Consider the following 19,003-nt stretch of genomic DNA (forward strand, 5'->3'; position numbering starts at 1 on the left):
AGAGAGAGAGAGAGAGAGAGAGAGAGAGAGAGAGAGAGAGAGAGAGACAGAGCGAGCGCCAGAACTCTGGTAAAATGAACATTTCCAGCTGAAATGGTACACAATAGCACAGACATGACCACATACGAACCTCAGACAACTGAAACCCAACTGCTGGAAGGATGGCCATCCACTACATACAGAATAATGGCTGGGCATTTCCTCAAAGCATCAGTCCATGCTGAAGGCTGGGAAAACCCAAAGAAAAGTGGACACCCGCTGACAGCTGAGTAGAAACCCTACCCACAAAGTTAACTGGTTCAAACATCAGGATAGTGCATGCCAGCAAATCTGGTTTAACAGGTTTGAACTGGAACCACAACTGTTCTCCCCTTCCCCCACCAGTTCAGTCTGCTAAATAAATCACAGTGAGAGGATGCTGACTGATGTTGTAATTTCTAAAAAGAAAAAAAAATCTATTTTACTGTACTTTAAATAAAAAATTTCACTCTTGCATAAATTCTCTTACTTACTTTGCTCCTTTATATATTGGTTAATAATTAGGTTTTATGACTGTTCTGTAAGATTTGGACCTCTTACTGAATACTCCATCATTCCATACACAACTCATACATTTTGAATTCCTATCTCATTTCCACTCTCTTGCCGATTCTGTCCTCTTCTTAGCTCCAACTCTCCGTAGCTTTAACAATGCTGAAACTCTGCTAATGCGAACACCAACCAGCCCAGCTTTACCCGTCCAGCTACTTGCCGTCTCATTCCTTTCTCAGCTATATATAATTAGACTTCCATTCCTAATCTCGCCAACCAGTTACCTGAGTCCACACTATAGCTTCACCCCAACAGCTACTGGAGTTAAAGGGTTGAGTCAGTAATTGACTATTATGATCTTCGAATATTGGGCCTGTCTATCTGTAGTTGCTGCTTCTGCAATTAATAGTCTACAGTGGATTTTACCAAATGTCCTTCCTAAAAGATTGTGAGCTGGGAGTTTAGCTACTGAACTAAAACCCCAATGGGTCCATGGGAACAGAACAACTCAATTCTTTAAAATCTAATCTCAATGACAGTGAAAATATCTCAGCTGAAAGAATGGACCTAACATTAAAAAAAGAAAAAAGAAAAGAAAACAAAACAAAAAAACTTTCTGTCAGTGAGTTAATCCCAGATGTACAAATTCCAGTACAGAAACTAAGAAGTATGAGAAAGTGGAAACAGTATCACCTCTATAGACTAGATTGCAGTGGGAGTGACTTGGATGAAAGCCCATATAGAGAATTAAAACAAGTAGTCTTAAAAAGATTGAGTAAAAAAAACAAAGGAAACACAATTAAACCCCTGAATGATTCAGAGAGAACACAAATAAACCTGAATGATTATTGAAGTCAGTTCAGGGCATGAAGAGGAAACTCAATAGAAATGTTGAAGAAATAGAACTAATAAAAGTTTTAAAAACAAAAATCTAAAATTTTGTAAATAAGAATAAAAAAATGAAGCTTCACATTAGACCTCAAATTTCACAAAAAAATAAACCAATAATATGTATAGATATATATTCACATGTATCCAAACTGTCTTGAAGGTAAGTATAACTCCAGTGTTTTCCAAGTATATTAAACATCTGTCCTTCGAGAGAAGAAGCCCTGCAGTGTTATCATTACTGAGCTGCAAATAAGCCCTTTGCTTGCAGAAATGAAATAATCTGCTTGACAGAATTTTACTAGCTAGGGGTAGGAATGAGGGTGGGGAAGGTGAGATCATTGCCCTTTGCAGACAGAAAACTTTCTAGTTGGAACAGAGATAGGTCTGACTCATCAAGAGCATATGGACGTTTAAGATCCTTAACTATAAACAGTAGAGTCCAGGCCTGGGTGGTCTGTGTTATGTCCAACAATATATAAATTGGCTTATCCTCAAAGTAAATATTTCCATTTTATTATTCTGAGTCATGAAAATATTCGGTCTGTTAAAAAACAGAAACAGTTTCAACCCAATCTTTCATCAAAAGATCCACATTTTCTATTCACAGTTGAGGATTCTTCTACTCATTAAATCAAAAAACGATAAATGACTTTACTAGCATCTTACAGAACATCTAAATAAACAGAGGAGGTATCCAATGGGAAATAAACTGAGAATTATGACTATCTCTGTTACTTTCTACACACTGGCTAATAACAAACCTAAAGGATGAGATGAAATGAGAAACACTATGGGTGTCACCTTTTTTCTGCAAGGATTTGGAATAGGGTAGAAGCCATCTAACACTACTTCTAGATTGATTATGTATCTCACAATGGCAGCTGATGGTTAAATGTGTCTGAAAAAAATATTTATCTATTTTATCAAAGATACCTGGAGGTCTTAAGACTCCTATTAAAATTTGCTCTTATGCCAGATTCAGTGCAGGAGGAATAAGTACTCTGTCTGAGTGACATATGATAAGATGGCCCTCAAAGCATCCAAGTTATTCTCATTGAATAAAAAGGAAATCCAGAATCCTTCATGGATAACAGGAGCTTGGTCTGATTCAAAAATTTCTCCATACCTGTTTAAAGAATTTGGCAGGTAATATTTTCAAGTATTTTAACAGATATACCACAGAGGACGAGATACCAAGAGCATCGTGGACAGTTGTGTAGGAAGGGAGGAAGTCTTGGCTCCCAGCTAGATTTCTCACTACTGGTTTGTAAAATGAGGATTAAATATTATTTGTTCTGGTCTAATTTCTTCCTTCCAGAAGAACTGACCACAGTGCGAAATCCTTTCTCGATGGAAAGTAAATGAACTATTAGGAAATATTTCAGCTGCCTGGCTGTTTCCCAGGATGTACATATGGACACAGATGCTTGCTCATATCCTAGGTATCCAGTTCTAATCAGTAATTGATGATGCCAAAAATATTTTTCTATACAAGTAAATCATATTTTTTATTCTACAATATCTATGTGACAGGAATTTTAATCATACATATTAAGTAATCCTGAAGATTTGTTAAATCAAGAATTCTAACAGATTTTACCATCTTACATCTGTTATGCTTATTTTACTAGAACAGATTGGATAGTGAGTACTTATATTGTTAGTATTGTAGAAGATAATACTTTGGCTTGAAATTTATACATTGTGCTATAAGAACTGAATATACTTATATTTTAAATCTAAGTAAATAAAATCCAATGCTATAAGTAAATGAACATTTTTAAGAAAATAACATTTTAATAAGAAAAAAGCATTTATGCTGTTTGAAATTATTCTAATTATAATATGAAAAATAGGGAAATAGGAGCATTTTCCTAAGACATTATTTATCAGCAGAAATCAGGAGCACATAACAGAGCACTTCTCATGTGTGGTAAAATTTACAATTTTAAAAGTTCTAATCTAAACACAAGTGACTGCTTTATGAAGCAAGCAGCTCATTTCCTACTGTGAATAAACATGTTCCCTTTATGAATGTCTTAAAAGAGGGTGGTTTTAAATAGTTATGTCAACCATACTTCTGTTTATTGTCCATAATGCTGATGTTTAATGTGGCATTAAAATGACATAGTGGCAATGACAATTTGTTTTTGAGACAAGGTCTCATACTGTAGCCCAGGCAAGCCTTCAACTCATTATTAGCTCAAATTAGCCCTGAACTCGGTGTTTTCTTTCTGCTTCAGCCTCTTAGGTTCTAGAATTATAGCAACGTGCTTTTATTCTGATAGAATCTTTTATTTTTCCAGGTATGCTAATCAAAGCAGACTTAATTACTTTGGAACCTTAAATTTTGGTATTAGATGGTGTCAAACACAGTGTAATATCTTATCATGTGTGTAGATGTGCGTGTTTGTACTTGTGTGTGTGCTAATGCATCAAGAAGTCAACCTTCAGGTGCTGTCAACCCTGTGTTTTAGAAGTGGGGTTTCCCATCAGCCCACCACTCACCGCTGAGGCCCCACTGGCTTCTACTCCAACAGTTGTTTAGTCATCACCAGTGTCTCAACTGTGTGTTATGAAATATAGAAATTTCATCATTTAGAGGGAATTCAATAGTGCATTTGAACTGTTTTTAACCTAGATTATGAATAAAATTATGTGATTTCTTTAATCTCTGCTGCAATTTCAGCTAATTGCTGCCTCTAATCTCAGGTAGCAGCAATGGAGCATTGTAGACAAGGAAGCACCATGTCTTTAAACGTGATGCTATGGAGAATTTTTCCAAAAATTCTATTTTGTCAGTGACTGGATTATCAGATTAACATGGACAGACAACATATTGACTGATATGTTACAAGCTAAGATTTATTTAGAGGAAGCACTCAGTGGAATACAGTATTTCTGTGATATTAAATATGCCAGGCTTACATATACAAATATGAACGTGATGATCATGCTACTGAACAAGAAAAGAAAAAAATGAATTTGATCCACTGCCTACTGAAAGCCTTGTGTGGGTGGCAATCAACATAATCAGCAAAATGGAAACTACAATCACATTATAAATTAAGACAGGCTATAAGACATTAAATTACTCAAGGTTATACATACAGTAGACTGAATTTCAAAAATAATTTATTTAAATTAGATAAAAATTACAATAATAAGAATAGTGATTATTACTACTCATTAGGCAAATGTCATTCAATTCTAGCTATAACTATAGGCTCTAGGAATAACTTCCTTCAAGTACACTGAAGAGATGACACAATGGTAAGTAACTTGCCCAAGATCCCCAAGTAAGTTTTATTCAAATCCAGGCAATGGGCACAAACTTCTACCTGGCTAGTCATATACAGGAGACCACACTACCAGAAGCCTTGCATTCTGTCTACAACGAGTTAGAGGCTGGAGAGAAGACTCAAAAGTGGTTGAGAAGCAATGCTGGCTACTCTTGCAGGGACCTAAATTCGATTCCCTGCACCCACATTAGAAGACTCAAAACTGCCTGTAACTACAGTTCCCTGAGAGGTAATACTCTATTCTGGCCTTTGCAGGTACCCACACATGTGCATCCTATGATGCAGAGATTTGCAGAAACACAAATTAAAATAAAGGGATTTTTTAAAAATAAAAGAGTAGATTGAAACTGAAGTACAGGGCCATAATTGTTTTTGTGTTCATTTCTGTCATTACAAAGGAACTGAGAGGAGAGGGCAGATGCAAGCAGACTGTAGGGAGAGAGGGAAGAATAGCATGGTCAGTGTAGCAAGCACTGACAGCAGAGACAGAGGCAGAACATGGGGCTATTCAGTTACCTGCATTTACAGCTCAGTGGGTGGCATTTCTGTTACATGACAGAGATCAGGAGGAAAGCAAAGAGTTGCAGGAAGGGGTAGAATCTCTGAACTAGAGATCCTAAGTCCAACTAGCAAGACTTCAGTCTGAGAAGCAGTAAAATAACCATGTCACTAGTTAAATGTGGCTTTGAAAGTTAGGAGACCAACATGACCTGACAGACTATGCATCATTAATATACGGATGATAATAGAATGCTCAGAAGTATGTACGATTTACCCAATGACAGTGTAAGTACTGAGAAACGGTAAGGTCCAAAAACACAGTATCAAATATATACACGCACAAAGGATGATTCAAGAAATGAGTCAATCAAGAGAGGTTGGAGGAAGGAATAAAGAGAGACTGAACCCTCTCAGAAAAACTAAGGGAAAGCTTCATAAGAGAAGAGGGCAAAATGCTCTAGGTAGCTGAGGGGCCTTGTAAGAAAGGAACAGTAAATATCCATTAGAGGAATGCTGTTTCTGATGGTATCAGAGAGAGAAATTTTGGAGGCTCAAGGGGTGGAGATCACATTGCAGTGACAGGTAAGAACAGCAAAAGGCAAATATGGACAAGTAATTTGAAAAATCTGGATGTTAAGAAAAGGAAGACAAAAAGGTAGTGTCTGGAAGGAGTACAGTGTATTCTCTCCACCATGCCTCTAAACCTCCCTCTCTTTCTTTTCAACATACACCCTCTCTAGCCACTGTTTCCTGATGCTGCAACTCTGTCTATATGTCATCGAGCACCAGCCTCCTGACCTTTCTGATAAATTATGATTATGATGAAATGTCCTTTAAAGGCTTCTTCAAAAACACTTATAAAAGAAGCATCTGCCATATTCCATAGTTGAGACATTTGCAGTGTGAATTAGATTTGTTATATGAGCATGCCACTGTTTCACATAGCACACGCCATATAATTTATGTACAGATGGTACTATTCCCTTCAGTTACCAAAGGACATGCTAAAAAACATTTCCCAAGTAAAATCAATTTTGTGCGATTAGTGCCATAAAAAATGGACTTCTGGACGAAAAGAGAAAAAAAAAAAACCAAGAAGTCACAGAAAGGAATATAACCCAATTGAGAAAATATAAGTTCTTTCAAGCCCTACCAGATGGAAATATGGGGACCAAGTGTACTTGTCTCACTGTGCTGTAGCATTTGTCTCTCACCATTTCTTTTCCAGGAAGACACTAGTGTAGATAATAAGTAGATCCTAGTCCCCTTCTTAGTTAGACTAGGGTTGATGATGAAGAGAAGGCATGCTTCTAACATGCCCAAATGGAATCTCTAGGCCAGTTGCCTCTAGCTTTGAGCAGCATATACATACAAAAAATATGCTGACATATTTCATATATTTTAAGTGATGGTTTAGAACACTGGAAAGTACTGGTTTTGTTAGCTAACTAAACAATGACAAGAACAGCCTCTGAGGATGGAGAGAACAAAATTTGAATCTATGCTTTGTTTCTATGTTGGCACATTACACAGTTTCTTACATTATACAATTTCCTCACCTGTAAGACAGTACAATTCAGTACCTACTCTTTTTTTGTGGCAAGGTTTATTCCAGGAATATTTACAAAGCAGCGAGTACAGAGCCTTGTATACAATAAGCACTCAATAAATACTAGCTAGCTGATATATGTTATCAAATTATACCATTCAAAGACCTTCTCAGCCACAAAGAAGGCAAATGGTTTCACTGAAGATTCGGGAGACAAAGACCAACAATGTGTGCCATTTACATCACAATGGGCATAGGGCTCTTTACACAGAAAGGCCCCATTAGCTATAATTCCTCTAAAAATGATAAAACTCAAACAAATATCTGTTCCTAGATGCACTGCATTCATCCCTTGCTTAACTGTTTCAAAAGAAAGTCACAACTTCTTTCACTTCAATTACACATCCAGAAATTAAGTTTTGGGCACCATTCTGCAGTAATGGTGTCACCAACACAAGGACAGTACAGACAGGTCCTAATCAGGGTAAACTAGCACTTTAAAATTAATGACCTCTGAATAAACTTGGGCACAGAATCAAACTATGGATGGTGGAAGTATAAAGCCAACTCACCTTACAGATGGGATATGCCAGGTCCCTCCCACAGAGAAGACTGATAGGGAAAGAGGAAGAGGAGAGAAGCTGCTGAGGAGAGATGCTGAATTCAAACCAAAGGTTCAAGCCCAAGGATCAGAGAACACAGTGAGATGGGAGAGAGAAGCAGGAGGGTCAAGAGCTCAGCATCAGAGTGCAGACTCAGAAGTCAGTCTCAGAAAAGACAATTAACCAAAAGGCTTACGCTTGGAAAAGGGTTCTTTTACCTATAAAAAAACTTTATTTGGGTAGATGTGAACAGAATGGTAGCTACTTAATTCTTCTAAGTACAATGGAAGTAGAATTCCAACAGAAAGGAATCACAGGAGAATGATGGCAGCCAGTGTGTTAGAGACATAGTAAATTTCTAGTCACTCTTTCATGACAACAGCTGTTAGAAAAGTTCCAGTTTCTTATGGGAAAGTTTCATATTTCAGCTACTATTTGTTAGTACTATGACCAATTTGATATGGGAAATAACAATGTAAAACTGTATTCTCCATGGTGACCTATCTTTTGAAATTACTAGTCTATGGATTTGACAAACACTGTGCCATCTCGCTTTATAAAACTGTCTGCAGGTCTAGTCAATTACTTTTCAACAAAATGAACTTTAAAACAAAGTAAGCAACAAACAAAAAAGTATGTCTGCAAGCTAATAAATAGAATATTTAACAAAAATTAACCTACCATAGAATTTGGAAGATTGAATTTGAATGGCAACTGACTATATTAGTTAGCTTAAAGCTAGATGCACAGTGTACATATGAAATAGCCAGAATTCTTAAACGGCACAGCTAGTTATTAAAAATGAATTATTTCGTCTGTGTACACTTGTGGAGGCCAGGGGACAACTTTTGGAGATCAGTTCTCTACTTTTCCCATGCAGGTCACAGGAACTGGATTCAGGACATCAGACTTCATGGCGAATTCCTTCACCTGCTGAGCCACCTCAATGGATACATAGCCACTATCAATAAACTCTCAAGATAAACATGCATATATTTTATAAAGCAATCAGTTACTAACAAAAACTGGAAGTGATTATAAATGTATACCAACAGGCCTTTTCTGAAAACATGAATAACAGATAAGGCAACAGTTACAAATTTCATTCAGCTTTAGAACGTTCTCATGACACATCTGTCACGCTTAAAATGACATGGTGGCCAGTGAACGTTAGGTGTTACAATGCATCACTGGACATTTCTCCGTAGTTTATAAACAAAGCCAGATGTTTTCTCTAAACACCTTGCAAAGAAACTTAACAATAATTAAATGTGAAATTATGCAACTCAAGAGGTATTTTTAACATCTGGAGAACAAACAGAATTCGGGATGGCACTGTGCTTATAATATGAGGGCCCAAAATTTTATGAATCATGTCAGAAAACAAATGTCAGTTCAACTGCTTTCTGTCACCTGAGTGTTAACATCAGTCTTCTGTGGTATGTGACTGAGTCCCAGATCATCAAGGATTACATACATGCTTGTCACAGCAGAAGCACATAGGGCAGCTTAGACCCTGATCTCCTGAGCGTCCCCAGATGGCAAAATATCCTTTTACTCTTCATTTTTCAAAAGACAGAAATATGGCAATGGTTGCCATTTAATCATCTTGGTATGATCAGTACCAAGAGGTGCTGAGATGGACAAATTTAAAAATGGGAAGAAACTCACTTTTCCTGTGTCCTAGGGAGGGCCAGGCAGAAAAGGTTGAAAGTTCAGAACTTAAAAGCATCTTCCACATCTCCTAGCTCATCTCACAGGCTATGCTATTCTATAGTGTCCTATTAAATGATTAGAGAGTGTGGTACAATGAGGCATGATGTTAGTATGACTTCTTCCTGTGCTTTTCCGTTTATTTCAAATCTGATGAGTGGCAAGTAGCTCAACTATCCTACAGTGAAATCTTCCTCAGAGAAACACAAGACAGCAAACCCACCGCTGTTCTAAACAAAATCTGAATCAGCACAAATTGAAGATAACCAAAAGAGTGTATCATCAGTTTACTTAAAGTCAAGCTATCAAATGATGGATCATGTTGCCCAAGACTGAGTGGTATAATGACAGAGAAGAGCCAAATACTTAATTATATAGTATATATAATCTCAAGAAATAAGAAAATTATTTTTAAAAATTAATGATACACAAATCCTCACTTTTTTCCCATGACCTGCCACATGTTCCCATTCAAAATTGCTTTTTGTATTGTTGCAAGGAGCAATAAAACTAATAACTTAGAGAAAATTCTAGCCTATAAGAAGAACTTAAAATCTCTAAAGCTAAATACATACCAATTTTAGGTTGGTTTTGTATATTTTTCAAATGATGCTTTAAAAACCAGAACCTAACTGATATTTAAATGACCTTCATGTAAGTTTAAAACAAGTGAAAAATGAGAATAACACTTCTTTACTTGTAGAAGGGAAAGGTAAGCTTGTGAAAATGTCTTTACTGGAGGGACAGTCTGCAGCAAAAAGCATGTTCCTTTAAATACAAACACTAAATCTATGCCCTGAGAATGATGAAAATGGCCTTGTGTATGTGCCTGACTAGAACTCAACAAGTGGCAGAAAAAATAAGGAATACATACACACACACACACACACACACAATGTGTGGATTAAGGTTATGCCAAGTCCATCCTTACAGGCTACACGCCTAAGCAAACTGCTGACCTCACTGTTGCCTCCACAGGGGGCAGGTAGGAAGAATTTCCAGCCAGTATTCACAACCTGTCACCAAGTTATGTTACACTGAGACACTATGTTTAATTAAAGAAATGGCGCTGTTTCCTTGCTTTTAAAGAGACACTCTTTATACACAGACGCCTGATGATGAGAAACGCATGTTTAATTATCATTCCTAATTTTTTCTTTTTTTTAAGACATATTTATTTTTATGTATGTGAGTACACTGCAGCTGTCTTCAGACACACACCAGAAGAGGGTTCAGATCCCATTACAGATAGTTGTGAGCTACCATGTGGTTGCTGGGAATTGAACTCAGTACCTCTGAAAGAGCTGAGCCATCTCTCGAGCCCCTAATTTTATTTTTCAATAGGATTAAGTCCTAGATGTTTGACTGTGGTTTTTGTTGATTCCTTCATGTTTCAAATAACCTAAAAAAGGTCCCATTCAACTATAAAAGCATCTTGATCCTAAATCTGATATAGTGACTTATGTCTGAAACCCTCACAAACAGGAGCCTGGCATGGGAGAATGGCTGTAAGTCGGAAGCCTACCTAAGCTGCAGGGTACTCCAGGCCAACTGAGGCTACAGCCAGAACAAAGTGGTGTGTCTGGTGACTTTTTTGTTTTCAAATACTTACACTGCTTTACCCACTAATATACGCTTGAACATAACCAATGTGTGGAAGATAAAACACTTTCTATCAGTTCTTACCTCCTACTCCTACTTAGCCTGCACTGACAGCAACAGAGCACACCCTCAGGACAAATGTGTGCATACTGACTAAGCAGTAGAACAGGAGAGGCAAGACATCAGGAATGCCTAGTGGGACATTTGAAGAGTACCCTTTCAAAGCATCTTCAAAACATGCTTCATCCACTCTGTACTTGAATTTCCACTGGGATCCATAGCAGTTAGGATCAATAAAATCCAGATGTCTTCACTAGTCAGACAGCTAGCAAAAAGACAGAATAAAACTACAACTGTCAACTACTACTTTTCCCCAAACCAGACATCTAAAGCTTTCCAGGATTCCATTTTAACATACACCTGTGGAAAATCCTATGGAAAATCACAATCACTATGTATAAGATAATGTATGTGAAAAACCATTTAAAAATCTACTAAGAGACCTGTAAAAGTGAAGTGCTTCCTCTGGCATTTAGATAAGCAGAGTTTTGAATACCAAACTCAATGTACTGGTTTTTAAGTAAATTCACACATCAGAGACATGGATTTCATCAAAAAAAAATTATGAAATTACTCCCTCAAGTTCTTTCTTTAAAAAGAAAAATCACACCAGTACTTTTACCTTTATTGAAATGGGTCTCAGTTACCTCTTTCCAAGTTATACATCAGGATAAAAACATAAGATGATTTACTGGCACATAAAAATGTTCCTTTATCTTCTTGCCAAAAGACATTAACCATTAAAAGTAGACCTGAGGACAATATCACTTTAATTATCCAATTTTATGCAGTTAGCTTTAAAATACAACAATAAATTGAATAAATATGTCCACAAATACCTGTGTTTTTATTAAAATGCCATTGGACTTGCCAAATGCCATGCAAAATAACTATTCATTGCAAACACAAGCCAGGGTACAGGAAAGCACAGAATACTGTTTTGTTTGGTTGTAGTGCTTTCTAAAGGGCTATATTTTTACCATTCAGCAATCCCCTTGTTGAATTATTCAAACGGACTTCTGCCAAAAACACTACGAATTCAGTGACAGAACTTCTTTGGGGAGAAAAATAGCCCCTTTTCCTCAGAAAATTGAAAGTGTTTATCTTGGCTCCTAAACCTTGTATTGAGACTTCTGGAAAGTATTTTAAACTGTTGTTTTTACCTCAGACATTTGTAACTGAAGCAGGAACGGTTCTGTAGTTCTGCACCAAAACACGTATTTATAGGGTTGATTTTCCCTCTGCACCAAAAATACTAGGCTAATGGCAGCAGTTTTCAAAATATAATTTCCTACAACCAGGCAACAGACTGGGTATTTATCTATGTATTCAATATGCAATATGCTTTTAAACCACAGGCTTCTTACGACTAAGAAATGCTAAACATTAAACATACTTGCTACACTGACCAGTCACTTTGGGAAGGGTTGTTTCCTTTATGACCTGTTAGGATTTTCACAAGAAGGACATTTACTTTCCATGGCACTTTACTCAATGTATGGCAACAAAGAGAGCTTTTCTAACTTTGCAACATTTTGGAAACTGATTTTCCTGATAGCTATGGTATATCATCAGACTAGTCAGGACACAATTATAGGCAGACTATGAATTTTTTTACAGCGATATCCTAAAAATATCACTGACGAAAATAAGAGAGTCTGAGGAAACTAAAGAAATGCAATGTTCACGGTTTCTAATTCAGCTTACCAAATTAGATTTATTAAAGCACAAGAACCAGTGTACTACAAAGTACAACAGCAGGGCACATACAGAATGAATCCTAAGGGCTGTGTGAATCACTGAATCAGTGAATCATAGTAGAGGACTGCCCTGACATGCCCAGGCTCTGTGTTCAATCAAAACAGAAAATCCAAAGGAAGAAAGGAAAAAAAAATAAGAGGGAGAGAGGACACATGTCCTAAATACCTCAAAGCGCCAATGTTTTCTGTCACTAATACCTGCTGGAAAATCCTCTGTATCTTTATCAGCTCTTTGAAGATGAAGTCATTCTTGCCACATAGCTTTATTATTTTCTCTCTATCTGATACAACATGATAATTCTCTGTTCTCATAGACTGGTTTTGAAAAAAATAAAACTAAATTAAAATTATCATGCTGTACTTTATTAAATATTTGTTAGGATGTTCTGGTAATAAATCCCTACTTTCTATTATCTGTGTGATTTAATTTATTTAAAACTACATCTTACTACAAGTCTGCCACTGCCTGTATCAACTAAGGACAAATGTTAAAGCTTCGACATTCCTGTTATGACTGAACACCAATAAGTCAATGAAAATTACCTAAAGGTGTATCATCCGAGGGCTATAAATGAAAACTGATTAGTATGGCTAAAAGTGAAGATTATGAAGAAGTAGATTCTCCCTAATCAAAAATCATTTTCAATACTGCTCTGGTCATAGAAGACGACAGACACCCTTTGTATTCATATTTGAGTCAAACTAACACATTCCTCCAAAAGCGTTTTTAATCTTTCTATTTTTTTTTTTTTTTTTTTTTTTTACTAACAAAGAAGTAGGATTTACCTTTAAACTCGTGGGGTTAGGTGAGCAGGAATCCATGCCACTCACTGGAGATAATGACTTAGGGGCGGAAATACTTTAGTTGAAAGGAATTAGATACTAATTTGATACTGAAATAAATTGGTGAACAGAGCATACCTGAAAAAGAACATGTACATGGCCGCTGTGATGCAGAACAAAAGGACCTGAAATGAGGAGGAAACGGATTATTTGCACAAGGTACTGACTGACATCATCTATGACTGACAAAAGCAAATGATCCACTATTAAATCTCAGGCTTCATGCAATGAAATGACACAGAAGCTCCCATCACAATGTACATCAGCATACCAGATAATGTACCTCTCAAATATACTGCATAGAGGCAGTAACAGGCTTGTAAGTATAAGTAGTTATACTTACAATGTTGCATATATATAATCTTCACTCAGTATCTATGAAAGACTGATTTTAAAAATAATCCAGCCAACTAGCCTACAGATACACAAATCCATAAATGATCAAATCTCTTATATAAAATAGCATAATATCTGCATATGAATTACATACATCCTCTCACATTTAACAACATCTCCAGATTACTTACTAGCAGGCAGTAAAACATAAATTCAATCTATACAGATGCTAGACTGTATTTCTGAGGGAATAAAAAGAAAAAGACCATATGTTCAGGAGAGTTTACCAAATTTTGGTAATATTTCAACCAGCAGTTGATTGGATTCACAGATATGGGAGCCACTGACACATAAGGCCAACTATATACACAAAGCTGTCAACAAACATATATACCCAGAGGATTCCTACAGACTAGATGGGTGAGAACAGGGTTCAACAATGAATATCTGTACAACTTGCCTATAAGAACCCAGATCCTCAAACTATAGATCAGAATTACATATTATGTGAAGTAACTGACAAAATTTGGCAACAGTACAAGTTTTCTAAATGTGCCACAACCAATATTTAATTCAAAATCAAATATATATTAAATATGAGATATTTCTGGTACTTAGCCAGGTTAATTATTAAAAATGATTTCTAATATTTTCCTACTATCATATTTCAATATGTAAGTATAGTATCTTATCGTGTTAGAGTGCTCAACTTTGAAAATTTCTGCTTGACTTCCTAACTTGAGTTTCCTAATACTTGATCAATAAATTTTTCCTTAGGATTAGAATAGAATTTGCAACAGCTTCTAAAATTACCTCAAACATATTTTCTATGATTTTACACTATGTATTTATATAAAACAAACCATCAGAAGTGATACTTATAAAATCAAAATATTGATTAACTATGAAAATATTGTTATGCTTTCTGCCCTGTAATATCAAAAATTCAAATTTTAATTCTTTATGTAAAAAAGCAAGTCTTTTGATCACTATGTAACTAGTCTTGTCTTTAATAAAGATAAAAGTTCTTTGTATACCCAAGAAGTGTTCTTAAATATGTCTTTATGATTTATAAAACCTTTTACTTTTATTATTTGTTTCTGGATATTTTTCTCAGGAGAAAGGCACTCACAAGTAGAAAAAGTCTAAGAAGCTCTGAAGAAGTAACCATATTGAGTACAGGGGCTTTCACACAAACACAGAAACACACATGTGTATAAATACACACACATACATACGTATGCAAACATATACATAAACACAAATGTAGGTACACTCATGCATACACACACAAACACATATACACACATACCTTCACATAAATACATACACATAAGTACAAACATATATAAAGAAACATAAAAGTATACACATACTTACACACGTAAGCATACACATATACACATACATACATACATACATACATACATATATACACACACATACATACAAGTACAAACATACACAGTACATAAACACATGTTGAGCCAACATGTTGGCTAACTATCAGGACAACCTAATTTATTTAAATGTAATGAAAGTTCCAATAAGCAGGCAATATAATAAAAAAAAAAGCTTAGAAAATATAATCATCTTTTGTGGCATAAAGAATAACTACCCCCCACAAAAAGGCCTCCTTATAGCTAGCATAAGAACACACAATAGCCCTAAATCAAAGATGTTTCCCTCATTAGCAATTAATTATACTATAGTCAGAAGCCCAGTTGTAGTTATGGCAACAAACAGGATCTCTCTAACATTAGTGTGAAATCATAGGGAAAAGGTAAAATGTGCTTTTGTTAACAAGCACAATGTTGGGTGGAGATGGGTTTTGGAAACACCCTGTATAAAGTAACAACCTCATCTTGAGTCTCGTGGTCCTCCATAGCTAACTTATGATAATGTATCTGAATAGGTTTTGCTACCAAATTATTTATCTGTTGTATCACAGAGTTAGTCCGCCTATTTGAGGCCCAGGGACCAGCAGAAATAAGCAAAAAGAAACCAAATAATGGTCCCAAGATGGGAGGAAGTAGGGTTGACAACCTTGGAGAGGCTGAAAACCAATTCTTGTACCAGCATTCATCTGTCTCTTTTTCTCTCTGATTTTTCTCAGGGACTTCACTGACCTATTTCATGCTCTCTTTAACCCTCCTTGTCTTGTCTATGTAAAGGCAACATTCTTCTTTAATGGCTGTACACAATCGAGAGCTGTACACAGCCTTTTCTATTGTGATAGAGTAAATCGAGTCCCATAAGGATCTTTGCAATTTTAGGAGGTCTCTTCAGACAGTGAAACGAGGGATTTCTTCAGATTAGTGATGTCAATCTCTAGCTGTTTGATGGGGGGGACTTCTGCCCCTAGACCAAGGGGCTACCCAGAACCTTCTCTGACAGGCGATCTGAATTCTTGCTTAGGCTACAAGGCTAAGCACTGCAAGGGAATATAAATAAAAGATAAAAATATCTCTCTGAGTTCCCTGAGGGACAAGCCTGACTGCATAGGGGTTGATGTCAAAAGTATCCCCTCTCCAGGAAAAAGACATCGCAATGGGTATGGCCCTCATGCCTCAGTGGACAACGACAGGGGGACCTGAGCCATTACAAGGTCCCCTTCAATTACTGGAGGTCAGGCCTGTATCCCCACCTTCGCAAGATTAGAACTGCCACAGCCCTTCTATACTTAGAGAAAAGAGATGTCAGGGGCAGCCCTGCTTACACACTGAAGGCCTAAAATCAGCCATAGGCCTAAATTGAGCAATAGGCCTGTCATACATGTATTCTAACACCAAGTCTTGGGTCTCAGTGGAAAAACATTGAAACAGAAGGCTATAAGCTAATGTAAACAGGCAGCTTTTGTGGAAATCTACAAGCCTGAGGAGTCATAGACCTTGTAAATAGGTAGCCTTGGCAGATAATACCAACTTAGATAAGGTCAAGCAAGCCATAGGCAGAGTCATAGTGACTTGTCCCCTGAACCTTCACCCAGCCAATACCCCGGTTCTGAAGATATCTGTATTCCCCCTGAAAACGCACACTCCAGTATCATTCCCTTCCCCACATCCTGCCTTTCTGTGTTTATAATCCCTGTGTGAATGAATTACGATTTGAGAAAAAATAAATTATAAAAAAATAAAATAAAAAAATAAAAAATAAATAAATAAATAAAAGGGAAGGCAGTGTGGAAGAGGGATAAATTAGAATAAAGTATGGTGGGATGTTCAAAGCCATATAATACAATAACAAAACTGCCATAGTAAAATGTATAACTTATTATGTTAATTTAAAATTTGTTAATGAAACATTGTATCTATAAATACGTTCAGTTACTATTTTTCAATTAAAAATAAAAATATTTTTCAACATAAAAAAAAAAACAAGCACAATGTTGCAAATTGGGCACCAGAATTGTCAATGGCTTCATCCTTAGACAAATGAGTGAATGAGTCTCCTACTATTAAAAGCTGATGAAGAAAAGAACAAAAATGAAAATGGCAGGAACTGGAGAAATAGCTCAGAGGTTAAGAGCACTGTCTGCTCTTCCAGAGGTTCCAAGTTCAAGTCCCAGCAACCAACTGGTGGCTCACAACCAGCTATACTAGCATCTGATGCCCTCTTCTAGCATGCAGGTGTCCATACAGACAGAACACTCATATACATAAAATAAATAAATAAATAAATCTTTTAAAAAGACAGAATTTGTAGTTAACTTGAGGAAAATATAACAGACCAGGATGGTTTTGACTTTAGAGATCTGCCTGCCTTTGCATTCAACATGCAAAGTGCTAGGATTAAAGGCACAGAATATTACATGCTGCACTTTTTATTTGGTAAGTATCTATCTCTTAATTGGACTATCTGAACTGTTTATATATAGAGCATGAATTGGTACACTTTTAACTTTACACTTCAAAACTTTCTACAAATTAACAAATAACCATCACTTAAGTTGTTCATTTCTAAAAATTATAATACCAGTTGCATAAGCTATACGCATGAAATGCTAAAAATTAATATTTAGAAAGCTTAACAATAATCACTAGTGCATTATAAGTATTCAGTAAACGTTTGCCGGGCTGGAAGATGGCAAAGTGGTTAGGAGTGTTCAGTGCCCTTGCAGTTTGCAGTTTCTTGGTTCAGTCTCTAGTACTCATATAGAGACTTGTAACTGTCTGTAACTCTAGTTTCAGAGGGGTACAACACCTTTTCCGCCTTTACCAGCACTGAGCACTACATGGAACGCATACATACATGCAGGAAAAACACCAATACAAATAAACTTTTATTTTTCAAAAAATAAGTAAATAAATGCTAACTATTAAGATGTAAATTCTCTGCAATGTCCAACTACTTCGTAAACATTGATTTAAACTTGATTTTGAAGTTACTATTTTAGTTGACTTTTAAAATTACACTTCAATATAGATGGACGTCAAAGACAATAGTCTAAGTAAAAGAAGCCAGAAACCAAAACTATGTGTTATATTATACCTTCTCTATACGTAATTTCAAAATAGACAAACCTATTTATAGAAAATGGAATAGTAGTTGCCTCACAGTGGGAAGTAAGTGGTGATGGGAAGAGATCAATATTGAGTACAAGGTTATTCTTTGACAATAAAAACTCATGAAATGGATATTTTAGCTGACAAATTTTATACTATACAATGTCCCCTAGATCTATCTATAGTTACAGACAGTTGTTAGCTGCCATGTGGGTGCTAGGAATTGAACCTGGGTCCTCTGGAAGAGCATCCTCTTAACCTCTGAACCATCTCTCCAGTCCCATGTAGTTTTATGTAATGTTTAAGAGAGCTATGTAATTCAAGGACTCTTGGTACCATTCGAAGGTTCCCTCCACAGAGATACAGAGGAAAATTTGAAACTAGCTGGCATCTGGAAACTCATAAGCTGCCAAGAATTTCTCTCATGCTTTTGAAAATCTCATGAAAGATTTATTGCTTTAATTTTTTTCATTCAAATCAAATATGAATATTTTCATGCATAGAAAATAAAGCAGTAAGTTAAAATAGCTTGCATCAAGTAGTTTGTGAACCAGATTTAAGAAACGTGAACGTGACAAGAAAATTCTCTAACTTTATACAAAATACTTGCTCCAATGAAGAAACTCAGGTCAAGAAACATAACTTTTTTCAATTTCTAAAATAAGCAACCTCAATATCACACAGTAAAACTAAAACTCACATTTACTTACACATGTAGTGAGATGAATGGAGAAGTCTGAAGAGCCTGCAGTAGCAGTGTCCCATGTCCCTGTGTGATGATGTAAGGGACCATCCCGGCAGTGTTCCA

General features: G+C 36.2%; 1 protein-coding gene across 1 annotated transcript in view; it reads right to left on the reverse strand.

Moving 5' to 3' along the window:
• Positions 1-19,003, reverse strand: part of Tmem135 (transmembrane protein 135) — a 175,955-nt gene that overhangs the window by 38,457 nt on the left and 118,495 nt on the right. The window contains exon 6 of the mRNA XM_028774670.1: positions 13,433-13,479. Coding sequence (XP_028630503.1) covers positions 13,433-13,479 — 47 coding nt within the window. The remainder of the gene's footprint in view (positions 1-13,432; positions 13,480-19,003) is intronic.

This window comes from Grammomys surdaster, unplaced genomic scaffold (genome assembly GCF_004785775.1).
Source record: "Grammomys surdaster isolate TR1022 unplaced genomic scaffold, NIH_TR_1.0 242, whole genome shotgun sequence".
NCBI classification, from domain to species: Eukaryota; Metazoa; Chordata; class Mammalia; order Rodentia; family Muridae; genus Grammomys; species Grammomys surdaster.